The 15,551-nt window shown below is 42.2% G+C and overlaps 1 protein-coding gene across 6 annotated transcripts in view; it reads right to left on the reverse strand.

Moving 5' to 3' along the window:
- The window catches only part of mgat4a (alpha-1,3-mannosyl-glycoprotein 4-beta-N-acetylglucosaminyltransferase A), a 264,810-nt gene that overhangs the window by 56,687 nt on the left and 192,572 nt on the right, over positions 1-15,551 (reverse strand). For all 6 annotated transcript variants that reach the window (XR_005944430.1, XM_041199181.1, XM_041199180.1 and 3 more), the window contains exons 8-9: positions 10,613-10,727; positions 1,747-1,877 (exon numbers count right to left, since the gene is read on the reverse strand). Coding sequence is in view for 5 of the 6 variants with exons in the window: in XM_041199181.1 (XP_041055115.1) it covers positions 1,747-1,877; positions 10,613-10,727 (246 nt within the window). In the remaining variant the exon portion in view is untranslated. The remainder of the gene's footprint in view (positions 1-1,746; positions 1,878-10,612; positions 10,728-15,551) is intronic.

Consider the following 15,551-nt stretch of genomic DNA (forward strand, 5'->3'; position numbering starts at 1 on the left):
CCTTCGCTGAACCCATGGCTGAATGTACTAGGCTGGTCTCCCAAATGCAAGTGCAAAAAACCAGGCAATGTAAAATATTGCTGAAAAGAGAGACAAGCTGTCAAAGCTTTTTGTCTTGCACTCATCAGCAGAGATTCACAAGAATACCAATTGTAAAAGGAACAGCAATTTATACTGGATGAGAAGAGAGAGCTGATTGGTTGGCAAGTGGGCTCCGATTGGTAGGGGTGTTGCCATAGCAAATGCACTAAGGAATAGATAACTGCCAAACTTTTGTTTAAATTCAAACCAGGTGGATTGACTCTGATTGGTCAAGGCCTTGCCAGAGGAACAAACCGGGGTATGGCTGTCCCCCAAGCTTTAGTTCATTTGAAAGGTGCAATGTGTGGACATGCTCCTTCTGTCTGTAAAGGACAAGGCATGTACATGTGAAAATATGTAGCTTCTAGCACGTGTAAGTGAGCTACATTGAGATCCCGATTGATAAACTTAAATTGGTTGTCAGTGTAATTCTTAGCACAATCAGATTGCTTAGTAAGTGCTGTCTAATTGCAGAATCACATCTAACGTTGGACAATATGTTTTGAGTTTTACAAGCACAGGCTGGTTGGGTACAGTCAGTACTTTGCCTGTTGTGAAGTGCTGAAGGGATGTGCTGTTTGATACCATATGTCAGTCATTGGGACATACAACCTATATAAGCAAATTCATATACCACATTACTCATTTGTGTGATAGGCAGAATGCCTTATCAGCCTTTTTAAAAATTTGTTCATGGGGTGTGAGCGTAGCTGGCTAGGCCAACATTTATTGCCCATCTCCAATTCCCTAATCAGAGGGTATTTTTAAGAGTCTAGATCAGACCAGATTACGACAGCAGATTTCCTTCCCTAAAGGGCATTAGTGACCCAGATGGGTTTTTACAACAATCAGCAATGGTTTTGTGGTCATCATCAGGCTATTAATTCCAGATTTTTATTGAATTCACATTTCACCATCTGCCGTGGTGGGATTCAAGCCCACAGCATTACCCTGGGTCCCTGGAATACTAGTCCAGTGACAATGCCACTGCACCACTGCCTCCCCTCTAATATGATTGATGGCACCATCCTGTTAGTGGAGAATACCACTAAAGTTGCTGCTGCATGCATTCTCCATGGCAACACCTCTACCAATCAAAGTCCACACTAACCAACCAACACTTTCTTCTCATGTAGTATAAATTGTTGTTCCTTTTACAACTGATATTCTTGTGAATCTGTCCTGATGAGTGCAAGATGAAAAGCTTTGACAGCATGTCTTTTTTTCAGCATTCCTCAAGTTCTGTACTACCAAACTACTATTAATATAAAATAATTTAGGACAGATAGCAACCTATTCTCTGCTATCCTCCAAGCCATATCTGCAACGTAACACAACTGTGCAAGATGCTTAAGAATGGTTCACATCAACTAGATTCTTAGTTTTCTGCTCTCAGGGATCAGCTCATACTCCACTTAGCATCAATCCCACAACTCAAAGACAAAATGTGTCACATAGGATAAAATCACAAAGCTGGAATTTGCATTCAGTCATCTTGGCTATTAAGAAAAATATGCAAATAGGTCACATGTTAATAGATTGGAAACAATAGGCATTTTTGTATATCTAGTTTTTTATATAATAATAAAATATAATGAACAGGTTCTCATATTGAAAACAAGAAGTGGAGTTCAAAAATTTTACAGAACAAAGCTCTGCACTTACTGCATCTTTTTCAGGGTTGCAGACCTTCACCCACAAAATATGGTCTAACAGCCAGTCAATTGGTTTCTCCTTGTGGAACATCAGTATGAACTCCACGATAAGGTTCAAATCAGGAGACTGAAACATTTTACCTTGTGAGATAAATGATAAAACATTAACATATGCAACTGTCGCTAACTAATTTGATCTCCAACATAAAATAATGCTAATAAGTGTTTGAAACTACCTGAATCATATCTGACAACTTCACGCAACTGGACTTGCTCAATTTTTTTTAAGACCAACATTCATGTTTCTAAAGTGCTGCATATTTCTAAATATTCAGGTTCACATGCTGCTGCTCCTATGTCATCACACTCATTGTTGTTCTGCACAATGTGCCTGCCTCCAACCAGCAACAGTAACAAGAGGTCAATAGACACAAAAGTGTGAGGATATCTCTGGTTATAATGTTCAAAACTACACTATTACTCGGTTTCTTTTTTAAAAAAACAACAATCTTTAGACTCCCAGCAACTCAATTTTCCAATTTACTTTTGGGAATCATGCCAAAATTGGAAAATGGAAAATGTTAAAACTGCTGTTCAAAAGGGAAAGAGGTAAGCAAGGAAATTCTCGGTCACTTATCCTTGCCTGAGCTGTGGGTAAGTCTGAGGAATTCACAATAAGGATAAAATTTGTGAGCAACTAGATAAGACTAATGAAGGAGGGTCAACATCAATTTGTTAAGTGCAGTTAACTTAATGGAAGAAGTGCAGTTAACTTAATGGAAATATATGAATGTAATAGTTAGATTTTCACACAAGGCTTTTGCAAAGGTTAAAACGTGCTACAAAAATGAATTTAGCTTCATCGATAGGAAAATAGCTAAGGTGTAGAAAGTAGTTAGCAGGAGGATGTGGATTTATACAATGTGGTTAGTGTTTTCCCCTAGTAATGGTGCTGGGATCTCTTTTGCTTTGCATTTATGTAAAAGATTTGAACACTGGCACAAGAGGAATATTAAAGCTTATTGATGATAACAAATTAGTGGCATAGCAACCTATGAGGAAGAGATTGCAAGAATATTGCTGAAAAGAGAGACATGTTACCGAAGCTTTTTGCCTTGCACTCATCAAGACAGATGCAAGAATACCAAATTTCAAAATCAACAATTTATTTTGCATGAGAAAAGGAGTGCCTGCATATGCTAAGAATTACACTAACAACCAATTTACCATTATCAGTCAAGTTTGCAATGTAGCTTGCTTACACTTGCTAGAAGTTACATATATTCATATGCAAGGACTTGTCATCTGCAAGCAAAAGGAATATGCCATCATTGCACCTTTTTTTGAATAAATAAAACCATGGGGGATAATAGCCTCCTGGTGCATTCGCCATAGCAATGTCTTGATCAATCTGAGCCAACTTGCCAACCAATCAGCACCCTTTTCTCATGCAGCATAAATTATTGTTCCCTTTGAAATTTGTCAGTCTTGTGTCTGTCCTGATAAGTGCATGATGAAAAGCTTTGATAGTATGTCTCTTTTTTCAACAATACATAGTTCACTACCAAGCGACTAGATAAATTGCTAGATGTTGCAGGAAGACAGATAAGAATATGAGCAGAAAATATAAAGAAGGATATTTTGGGGGAAAAAAGAACAATGAAAGGTTAGAGAGGACGTGGAACAAGCTACAAAATGCCGACTAGGATCCTAGGGTTTAAACAAAGTGGCACTGAATATAGAAGCAAAATGTTGTTGGGTTAGTACAAGGCATTTTTACTAATAAGTTTGTCACTAAAGGTATATTCCCATTACATTGGCCAAAAATATCCTTACTTTGTAGCTGAAGCTCTGTTCATTGGGATAATTGAATTTTTTGCCTTGGACTGGTCTCCAGAGGTTTTTGTACAAGTCACTGTTAGTGATCACATGCTTCTAAGTACAAGGCAACACACAGCTGGAATATTTTGTATACCTTTAGGATACTTCATTTGGATACTTCATGACTCATAATATTGGATAACAACATCCCTCTTACGCCTTCCTCAAAACCATTATCATGTGCGGGTTTAAGCAGAAGACATGAACGTTTATTCTGCTATATTGGTAATGGGGAGAAAAGCGGGTGGAATGACAATGGCTCCGATTTTGCAATCGCCGGTGAAGAAATGGCACATGCTGTTCATTACACTGGCAGCTGTCCATTGACTTTTTAAATAGGCTTTCGAGTAGAACCTTGCCCTGCTCCAGTGCAGCAACCTCCACAGAGGACGTGCGGCAGGTGTGATTAGGACAAGAGAGAGTATGGCTCTTCTAACAGCCAGATTGAGTAACCTTTGCTGAGGTTCACAGGGCTGAATTTTCACAGGGCCCCAGGGTGGCAGGAACAGAGGTGGGCACGGGATGGGGGGGGGGGGGGGAGGCGTTAAACTAGCAGAGAGTCCCATTGGACGGCTCCCCATCACTGTACGGCCTTCTGGGAAGTTTCCCAGCAGTGGGCTGCAAGGCGAATCAGCCTCCTGCTCCACGGAGGGAGGCAGCCAATTTTCATCATTAAAGGCAGAAAATGCTGGAAAAGCTCGGCAGGTCTAACAGCACCTGTGGAAAGAAAAAAAAAAACAAGAGTTAACGTTTCAAGTCATACAGACTCGAAACGTTAACTGTTTTTTTTTTCTCTCCACAGGTGCTGTTAGACCAGCTGAGCTTTTCCAGCATTTTCTGTGTTTTTTTTTTCAGATTTCCAGCATCTGCAGTATTTTGCTTTTTTTCATAATTAAAGGGCCATTTTACCAGGCTACAGACATTTTGCTGAGGGTGGAGTGGTCTTCCTGTCATGTGGGGAAGCCATCAACTTCATGTGGTTGCTCTCTTGGACCGAACAGCATCCCCCCCCCCCTCCCCCCCAACTCCTTCCACCCCTCCAAAGGGGTTTCCCCTCCAATCTGCTGGGCCTAATGCTCCCTAAATTTATACTTAGCTATCCTAAGGCACCTCCATGTTAAGGCATCCCTCGGCAGCACTCACCTATCCTGACGGGACTGATGAGGCTTTGGAGCTGTTGGTCCTCTGCTTGGGCCACTGCTCGGGAGTCTGTCCAATATATTTAATTGGATGGCAAGCCCACAAGAAGTCAATTAGGAGGCTGCCTGCTGTAAAATCACTGAGCTGGTTCCGCTGCCAGCAAGTATGGATTCAGGATCTGGTTTTAGTCCTGACATCAGGACCCCAAAGCCTGCTGTAAAATTCAGCCTGCAGAGTCTAAATCAGGAATTATAAATTAGATTTAAATCATCAACAGAAAGCAAAAGAAAAATTAAGACAGATGCGGGAGGGGTGTATAAGAGAGGGCAAAGTAAAAGAAAAATTATTTTAAAAAAATTTTCCAACTGTAATTAAATTCTGCAGAATAAGACCCTACATTTGTAAAGTTACATTTCAGAGACAGACAGTTTTTTTTGGTGGTAATTAAGATGGACCACACCATTAAAAATTCCCATACATCTGATGGCACCACCCCTAATTTTTTCACTCATGTTTAACGGGTAAATAATGGGTAAGTGTCACAAATTCATGCCAAATTTATTATAGCACCGTGGGGGACTCAGACTGCAATTTTGGGATTTCTGTGCTTCTGTCCGGATTACTCAAGGGTAATGATGAATGATATTGGCCTCACTGCGATTCTCAATACAAAGTCCAGTTAATTAAATTAACAGGCGAGACAGCTGAAAGCAGTGCTGTGAATGGCACTGTGCCACGCAATCATTTACCCTCTGAGGCATCAGTGATCCATCTCCTCTCATTAGATTTAAAAGGTACAGGAAAACGTGTGGAAAAGACAATGCTGTCTCAACAGCACAATATCAAATTGCATTCTTCTGGTTAAACAGCTGAGATCATTTTTTTTAAAAAACAGTAATATTTTACAATCCATACGATTTGAATTTTGTCCTGGAGAGATTGCAGGAAATTAGCTATGAAGTATTATTAAGATGGTATGCTATATTAATTTATAAACTATGAAACAATGGACCAAGAGCCCCCTACCATCCTCTCCGTCAGATTAAAATTGCATTGGGTTGGCCACTGGAGGGGAAAACAAAAAAAGAGGTACAGGGCAGGATTTTGGCCTTGGCGGGGGTGCCTGGCAGGGATGGCCGGGAAGCCTACCACCGCCTGCGACCGGCTCCACACTGCACCGCAATTTCACATGCATGGGTAAATTAAGGCCTGTCTGGTGTGGATTGTGAGCGGCAGTGCTGAGCGCTGGCTGTGCGGGGGGAGATGGGCCTTGCGCACAGTTCGCACTTGTGCAAGAAAGAGCGCTTCAATCTCCGTGAGGCATGGAGCTGACTCAGGGTGATTGAAGCGCTGTGTAAAAAAAAAATCAAGAGAGTAAAAATTTTATAAAACATGTCCCCTCATTTGTCACATGAGCTGGGACGTGTTTTTAATTCAAAAATAAAGTTTTTATTTAATGTTTATTTACTTTAGGAAACCTCATCCCGCTCATGGATGAGGTTTCCTAAAAAAATGCAAAGGCCGCTTGGCCTTTTCAGCTGCCCTCCAACCGTTAGGCAGGGCAGGCCTTTTAATCATCAGCGGGTGCACAGCCGACTCCGGCGCGCGCCCACCGGCCGAAATATCGCGAGACTGCGCGATGACGTTAGGACGCACGCCCGACATCATCGCATGTCGTTTTACGCTCGGATGTGTCGGGCGTGTGCCCACACGTCGAGCGTAACATTCTGCCCATAGTCTCAGGGTGAGGTGGGTGGCTATTTGGGACTGAGGTGAGGAGAAATGTCTTATTCAAAGGATTGAGAATCTATAAAATTCTTAACCCCATTGGGTTGTGGACATTCAGTTGTTGAGTCTATTCAAGGCTGAAATTGATAGGTCTTTGGACTCTAAGGGAATCAAGGGGTGTGGGGTTCAGGTGGGAAAGTGGAGTTGATGTTGAGTATCAGGCATGATTTTCCTGAATGTCAGCCATGAAATTATGGATTGGCAGAGCAAGCCCAATGGGCTGCAGAGCCCATGCCTGACCCTATTTCTTAGGTTATGTTATCTATCTTACAATTTGCCCAGGTCTCCAGGTCTCAATTGTCTCCAAACACTCTCAACAATTATTGGAATGGATCAACGGTTTTCACCGTTGTCATGTATGTACTCAGAAATTATTTTCCTGCCTCACCACCCACCCCCTCTCATCATTTACATTCAGATTTTCTGATTTTTAATCATCCTTTTAAGAGAATTTAAAGTTTTTAAATTACAACCAGAGAACAAAGGCTTTGTTAATGCCCAACAGCTCCATCATCATCCGCTTGTCTACATAAATTAACAGCGAGGCTAAGGCGTAAAGAACTATCCATTCAGATGCTCTTTCATTTTGATACAAATCAAAATGATACATGCCTGTTTAGAGATAAAAGGCTGTAAAAGAGCTCTTAATATGCAAACGCTTGAATGCTTAATTAATTAAAAAATTCTCTATTTTCTAATTGCAGTATTTAACATTTATATTTCATGTAATAAGTTGCTGGTCATCATCATTTAAAAAAAAATTGTTTTAATCAACAGTTGACATGACCTGTCCCCATTGTCCTGTCAATTACACTGCCAAATCCAAGAGCCAACTAAAAATAATCCAGCATTAGCAGAGCAGACACTTAATCTGCTGTTCTCTGAAAGGACAAGCTAAGCAACATAACGCACTATATGAAGGATGCCAGTGACTTGGGAAAATGCAATGCTTTCAAAATGGCAGCTACGTAGTCTGAAGGGAGTAATGAACCTGAGAACAGGGATAGGCCATCCAGCCACTCGGACCTGTTTCACTGTTTAATGAAATCATGGCTGATCTGTATCTTAACTCCTAATTATCTGCCTCGGCTGCCTGTCCCTCAATACGCCCTGGCTAGCAAAAAAAAAGTTAATTGATCTCGGATTTAAAATTATTAATCGAGCTACCATCTACTACTGTTTGCGTGAGAGTGTTCTACATTTGGAGCAGGATGCTTCTTAGAACGGGTAAATAAAGCATAAAATGTGATTTTAAGGATTGACAGGATTATGGATAAATACAGCGAGAGGGGGAGAAAAGCCTTAAGGATAAAGATAAAATGAGATTATGAGAAGATAAAATGAGATTAAGCATGGATAGATTATGCTAACAGGCACTTCTGACAGGTAGATACTTATCAGTGAAATATCACAGAAGTTCGAACAGGGAGGTACTGTTGAGGAGTACATCCAATTCCCCAAATGGCAAAGAAAACTCCTCAACAGCAAGGACTGATCTCCAAATTCTGCTGGAATGCACAGGGGATTTCTCTTTTACAGCGAGGCCCTACTACTGTTCGAGGGCTTTCAGTTTAAGAGCATCAACAATGTCACTCCTGGTTTTACTGTTTTGTGACATTGGTTCAGTTATTTGTTTCCACTGGGAGCTGTGTCTAAAGACCTGGCTGAGATCAGTAATTCACTGTGTGGGTGGCTGAACATTTTAAAATGAGTGGTCTAGAGAGCAAAGAATCCCCATGAGTTGTTGCAAGTCAAAAGATTAACATTTAATCTTTCCATTTGGGATTTTTTTGCAGCAGCATTATTATTTGACAGGCATGAACACACTGCATCATGTCCGCCCAATTTCATTGTTTTTCTATTAAGCTAAAATTTCTGTATATAATTTATATGACTTGAGAAAGATCAGGTTAATTTATATGTTGTAGGACAGGATGTGTTCCACAGAATATCATTTGCCACATTTATATGCATGCAACAATGGCCAGGATTTTCCAGATGGTGGTGTTTCCTGTCCTGTCACTCAGTCAGTGGGGAATGCATCCCTGCTGATGCTGGCTGCCCGGCAGTCATCTAATGCTGACTGGAGACGGGACTTCTGCCCCTCACTTGGGAGGAAGTCCCACCTCAGACAGCTGCTGGGCACTCTGATTAGCTGGCAGTTCTGTGGTGCCAGATGCGCTGGCAACAAAAAGTTGGTCATTTTTGGATTTTTTTAAAAAAATCCTCCCCCCACAAACTAAAAGCAGTCCCCAGGGTGTAAGGACTGGAGTTCAGGGCCAGGTAAGTCTCAAGATGGGGAGGGGAACTGAGGCCTGGGTGATGGGGTGGGCAAAGGGGGTGGAGGGTGCTGATGGAGATGTTGGGAGGGAGCCCACCTTGCAGGGGGGTTGCATGATGTTGAAAGGGGGCTGTTGAAGGAGGTGCCCCTCTCCCTCTGCCACCTTCCCACCTGAGGTCTGAGCAGCATGGCTTTCCAGGCTTCCCCCCAACCCCCGCCCTCTGCTCCCAAACCCCTCCGGCCAACCTCAAAATTGAGGCCCGGTGGGAAATGGCCCCTATGTGGTCACTAATTGCCCATTTAAGGGTCTCAAGTGGGGCAAGGCTGGGTGGGCTGGTTTAGGCCTTGCCATCCCACAGTAAAATTGCAGACAGGTTGGGTGGGCAGGAGGTGGTGGGAAAGCCACATTGGGAATTTCACCACCCCCTCCGCCCAAACCCTCCGGTAGGGGGCAGTAAGATTCTGTCCTACGTATCATTAAACTGAATTTCAAAAGCATGGGAGCCATGAGGAGGTTATCAATACACTGCAGTCTCAACTAGGTGTAACTAGTTTATTGCTTTACTATTTTAGCAAAATAAGTTCACAGTTTCCATACATAACGGAGTCGTGAATCCCAAGCCAGGTTTTCAAATGCAAATTCCTATTAGGATAGAGAATACAGGGCTATTCACTCCAGGATCATGGGAGGGAAATTGTCAGTGGGTTGGATGAGTGAATGGCCTTCTGCCCAAAACCTTACCAGGTTAGTTTGTAGACAGTATTGTGAACTATTTACAAGGAAACCATTAAGGAAACAGAAAGGAGAAAACGTGGAATGTAAACAGAAAATCTAACCATCTGCGACTGGTACATTTTAAACACAAAGGCACAAACACAATTCCTGCAGCTTTTTAAGACTTTGATCGCGCATAAAAAAAAAAATGCAGCTATAATTTGCATTTACAAATCTCCCTTCATGTAGAACATCATTCCAAAGAGCTTCACTCGGATAGCAAGCTGGATAAGAGGCATAGCAGTGGGGAGGAGGTGGAAAAGGAAGAACCACAGGGGCAACTGTACAAAGCAAAGTGGCAAGGGGAGAGGGACTCCGAAGATGGATCTAATGACTGAAGCAATGGAGAGAGTGGGGCACAAGTGGTAGTCTGGAGTCAGAGGAGTTGTGTGCAAGGGCTGATACTTGTAGATGAAAGGCTGCTGAAATAATGCGGGGTGAGCCCCGAAAGGATTTGAAAACAAGGCCAAAGTTAAGGCCCCGAAAGTCAATGTACTGAGGGAAAGGGAGTTAGTGGAGCCTGTCAAGAAGAGCAAGGGAGTGTACCAGATTCGGAGAGAAAGTGAATGTGGATCACGCTTTTTTTTGGTTACCGTTTGTGCTTGTTTGCAATGTGGATACCCACAGGGCTGGATGCCTGCTCAAAATGTGTGAACATAATGAATTTACTGGAGTTTGAGAAGGATACAGAATAAGAGGTGTGTAAGGAGCGAATTTGATTCTAGATAAATGATAGGGTTCAGTGACAGATGGTGGAAGCACAGGCAGGCATTTTTACGGAGGTGGAAAAATGTACAATTTGAAGCAGCATGCTGCAAAAATGATACTTTGTTTCAATTAAAATAATTATAAATGCTAACAAATATTATGAAAATTGATTAAATTATAGTGGTTTTATTATTGATAACTACTAAACCAACAATTTTTTCCATGGTATTGCTGTTAGACTTAAAATACGTTAGCAGTTGTAATTTATTCATTGATTTCCTGCATTAACATGCTTTTTCTTACCTATAAATCCCAACTGTGAGAATTCTAGAACCATCCAGTCTTCAGAAGAAAGCTGAAGTGCAAAATTTTTCATGGTGCTAAAGTAATGATCTTTGGCAACTATGTCATCTTCAAGCTGTAGGGAAGCACAAAGTGTTTTTTTTTTGTCCAAAGCTCAAAACTCATCATGTCTTAAAAAAATTCAGAGGACACAGGTAAAACAGGGACAAAGTAAGGCAAAATTGTGAGTTTATGAGAATGCATTCTTGAGTACATACACCTTTGGTAGTTTATTCATTCTTCACAAATCAGCTTCAGTTCAACAATCTGAACTTATATTTTTGCATGACCAGAAGGCAGAAATATTAGAGAATAAGGGGAACATGAGCAGCGTGGAGGAGACAAAACTTGCCACTGGGCGGGGGGGGGGGGGTGATAGAGAGAATAAAGTGAACACAACAAGTTGGGCGGGAGTAGAACTTCCTGCCAGGGATTTCAAGATTATCAACTTTGCTAGATTAAAAGGTTTGCTCCAATAATCTATACATAAACTGTCAACAGATAATGGCTCAGCCTATACTTTAACAGATCTGCCTTTATTAAGAAGTTCACTGTATTGATTATATAGGATATACAAGACAGAAATAACCAGGCCATACTGCCATTTACACTCCACTTGAGTCTCCTCCAACATCTTTCTTCATCTAACTCTATCAGCATAACCCACTAAATCCCTTTCCCCCTGTATGCTCAGTTTTCCCTTAAATACATCTATACATCTCAACCACTCCCCGTAGAACTGGGTTCTGCATTCTTATCACTCTCAGTAGGAAGTTTCTTCTGAATTCTCTATTTGATTTCTTTTATGGCTATCTTATATTGATAGCCTCTAGTTTTGCTCTTCCCACCAATGGAAACAGTCAATGTTTACCTTTATCAAAACCTTGCTTGATTTTAAAGCCTTCCATTAGGTAACCCCTCAGCCTTTTCTTTTCAAGGTATGAGCTCGCGATTCCACTAACATCCTTGAAAATCTTTTTGCACTCTCTCTAGTGCCTCTGTATCTCTTTTATACTGTAGCAATCAGAAGAATACACAGTGCTCCAAGTGTGGTCTAACCTAGATTTGACATGGTTTAACACAACTCCTCTACCTTTCAATTCTATTCCTCAAGAAAAAATCCTAGTGCATATTCTGCTTTTCTTTAGAAACAAGAGAAAATGAGCTTTGAGCAAGAACATAGCAATTGTTTACCTGCAGAAAATGCCAGCATTACATTATAATTAGACTAATTGATGACGCCAAGGAAATCCACTATGAATAAATAGCAGCAATCTTGACATCCGATAATTAACATTTTTTGCAAGTGTTTTAAAAAAGCTCCAAATCAATGGCCTTTGAATTATTAGGTTGTGATCATGAAATGCAATCGCATTGCTGGTCACATGTACTCTGCTGTATTAACAAAAAATTACTGTTTAGTCAATGCTAGAGGATCACCCCAGATTTCATTCATTTAAGCTCATAATTTAATAGGACCAGGAGGCAGAAAGAACAGTGAAAAAAGGGAACAAGACCATAGGACCATAAGACATAGGTGCAAAAATTAGGCCGTTCGGCCCATCAAGCCTGCTCCATCATTCAATCATGGCAGATAAGTTACTCAACCCCATTCTCCCGCCTTCACCCCAGAACAAGGTCAACTTGGAAGAATCAAAACTTCCTACAAAGGAAATACTAAAGGGAATACGAGGAGCTGGAGCAGGTTGCGTGGAGAAAAGATTTCTGCCAGGGCTTTTAAAATGATCAACTATCCAATACTAACTGATTAATACCATGAATCTATCCATGAGTTGACAATAGATAACGGTTCAGTCTATACTTTAAAAGGTCTATCTTTGCTGAGGATATCATTGTATTTGTTACACAGGGTCTACAGTACAGAAACAGGCCATTCAGCCCATCCAGTCCATTACACCATAACCCTCAATTCTCAACAGGGAAGGCCCCCTCCTCAAGCCCACAGAGAGGCTACCAGGTTTACTTGGGCAGTCTCACCATTTCGCAAAGTGCCCCTTCCCCCACAACCCTTGCTGCTGGTAAAATCCCAGCAACAGTGAGCAACAGGCATGGCATCTTCTCACCCTCCCACCTGGAAGGAGATGCAAAATCCCAGCCTTAGAGTCTTGTTAACATTTTAGACCTTAATGGGCAGATCGTCCATCTTGAGTGCGCAGCTCAATAAAACCTGGCAGGTAGTGGAATAGGTCCTTCAAGAATAGCTAAAACTACTTTTCTGGGGCCAGAAGAATGCTTCTTAGGTATACAAAAATGATATGGGCTGCTGTCACCCTGGATTTCAGCCACTCCCACCCCCTCCAACCTATTATTCCCCACCTTCCACCAAACCTACTTGTTTCTGAGCCACCTTGGCTCCAAGGGTTTGTACCAGCTGGGAGCTGATGGGCTCTATCGGGACAACCACTCATCGTCTATTTTAAAGAGGCCTAATCTTAAAAATGAACTGAGCCTCCCTCTGGTATTAGAATCTACCAGACAATATTTGAGAGTAATGCTGATGTCTTGACAGTCCTCGTTACAATTTGACTGTGATCTTAATACATTTTTTTCATGCTCACTGCAGAAGGCAACTTACATACAACCATTCGAATTAGGAGCAGAAGTAGATCATTCAGCCCCTCGAGCCTGCTCAATCATTCATTAAGATCATGGCTGATCTGATTGTGACGTCAACACCGCTATCCTGCCTACCTCCAATACTCTGACTCCCTTGTTAGTCAAGAATCTATCTATCCCCGCCTAAAAAATATTCAATGACTCTGCCTCCACCACTCTCCTGGGAAGAGAGCTCCAAAGATTCCCGATCCTCTGAGGGAAGAAATTTCTCCTCCTCTTCATCTTAAATAGGAGACCCATTATTTTTAAACTGTGTCCCCTAGACCATACGACCATAAGACGTAGGTGCAGAAGGAGGCCATTCGGCCCATCAAGTCTGCTCCGCCATTCAATGAGATCATGGCTCATCTGATAATCAAATTTTAACCCATCTGTAGACCTTTGCAGACCCTGACTTCTAGCGATAACCCACACTCTCACTCATCTGAAGTTTAACCGTACGCATTTAGTATATGGAAAATATTGTACGTCAGGGGCAACAACCTTCCTCTTTATTCTAAAATTAATTGTTACTTAACAGTACATAGAATTCCACTACACTGCACATTACATCAAAATACCTGCATTATCAACCATGCCTGTCATTTTTTGTAACAGACTAGAATATTCAACACGTTAGTTTATAAATGGAATTATTTAGGAAAAAGGAATAGCTTAGATTAATATAGCTGCAAAATCTGCATACAGGCCAGAGTGTGTAGGCAAACAAACTAAACAACCATAGGCCCCTTTCAATCCTTAGAGTTTGAGGTGAAATACTTCTCAGGAAGTAAGTAAGTAACTTTGTTCCACAACAGAACAGAACTTAATGCCTCCCTTCCATGAGGAGTGGGCTGGAAGGCCAGGGGCAAGAGGCCATATAATGGAGTAGGGGTCGGTTGTGGAAAGCCCTTCAGCTTCTCGACTTGCCCCACTAAGTCCAAGGCGGGAAAGGTCAAGGACTGCTTTCTCGCCCGGAGTCCAATTGAGGTCCTTAATGGTGGGAAGGGGGAGTGACCACACTATATGGGTAAGCTGCCAGGTATACCTTGGCAGGACTGCCAGTGGTCCAGGAAGGATGGGGGGATTTCTTCCTTCTCAGACTCCCTGTGCCCAACTGAGGGGCCCACCCGCAGCAAGGGCAGCCCGCAGGGAGGAGCCCTCCCCTGTTCTTTAAACGCCCCCCCCCACCCCGGCCTGTTCAGGATCTGTCTCTCTGGCTCCAGCGAATCCACACCATTTACCTGGTTCCGTGACTCCATGGCTGCTCCTCCTCTCAGGCCTCCTGCAATTCTGGCAGTGATCATCACAGCTAGTGGTGCTGCTAGCAATGAACATTGTCGACATCTGATTGGCCAAGAGCTCACAGAGGCAGGACATCAGGACCTAAGAACCCCGGCAGTGACCAAGCAGATGGCTGATTGGCTTTTTATAGCACTGGGCACCAGGAAACGGCTGCAGCAGTGTTGCCACTGGTTTTCCAGCTTGTGAATGAGCCCACCACCATGACTATTAAATCCATTCTGAATGAAATAAGCATGAGTTGATGGAATGCAATACGTCCCTATGTTTCATGTCCTGCATATGGCCACATTCTAGTACTGTCCGATCCTACAGGCTCTTTCCTTGTGCTCATAGTTTCTGAATCATGTCCCTTCCTCCATGCTCCCAGATATTAGGAACGCTGACATCCCTCAGTGCTGTGAGACATCAGAGTCTACAAACATTTATCTACTTTGCTGACAGTTTGTACTTCATGGACATGTACACCCCAGAATTCCTTTCACCAATGATGTTCGGCAAGATCCGTCATCCTCTTTAGTACAGGAGGCAATGCTGAGAATCTTTAAGATCTCTGCATTCCTCCAATTCTGGCCTCTTGCAAGTCCCCAATTTTTTATCACTCCACCATTGGCAAATTGCCTTCAGGTCCCTAATAGCAAGTTATAGAATTTCCTCCCTAAATACATCCTTTTCTTTACCTCTCTCTGCTCCTTTAAGATACTCCTCTGAACCTACCACTTCGATCAAGATTTTGGTCAGTTTATTTAGCTTGCTGACAAATTTTGGCATCATCTCTTCACTCCACTATCCCCACCCCCATAGCAATGTCTCATCCAGAAGACAGGAAGGAAAATATCTACTTCAACCTGGCTACTTTATAAAATTATCAGTTATTAGTTTATTTTTTTTAAATGGACAAAGGCTTTACCCTGACATGCCTGGCTAGCTATGACTCATACCAGAGGAATTTCTCACCTTCAGAAACCAGCAGGGACCTCGT

The sequence above is a fragment of the Carcharodon carcharias genome, chromosome 11 (genome assembly GCF_017639515.1).
Source record: "Carcharodon carcharias isolate sCarCar2 chromosome 11, sCarCar2.pri, whole genome shotgun sequence".
Classification (NCBI taxonomy): Eukaryota; Metazoa; Chordata; class Chondrichthyes; order Lamniformes; family Lamnidae; genus Carcharodon; species Carcharodon carcharias.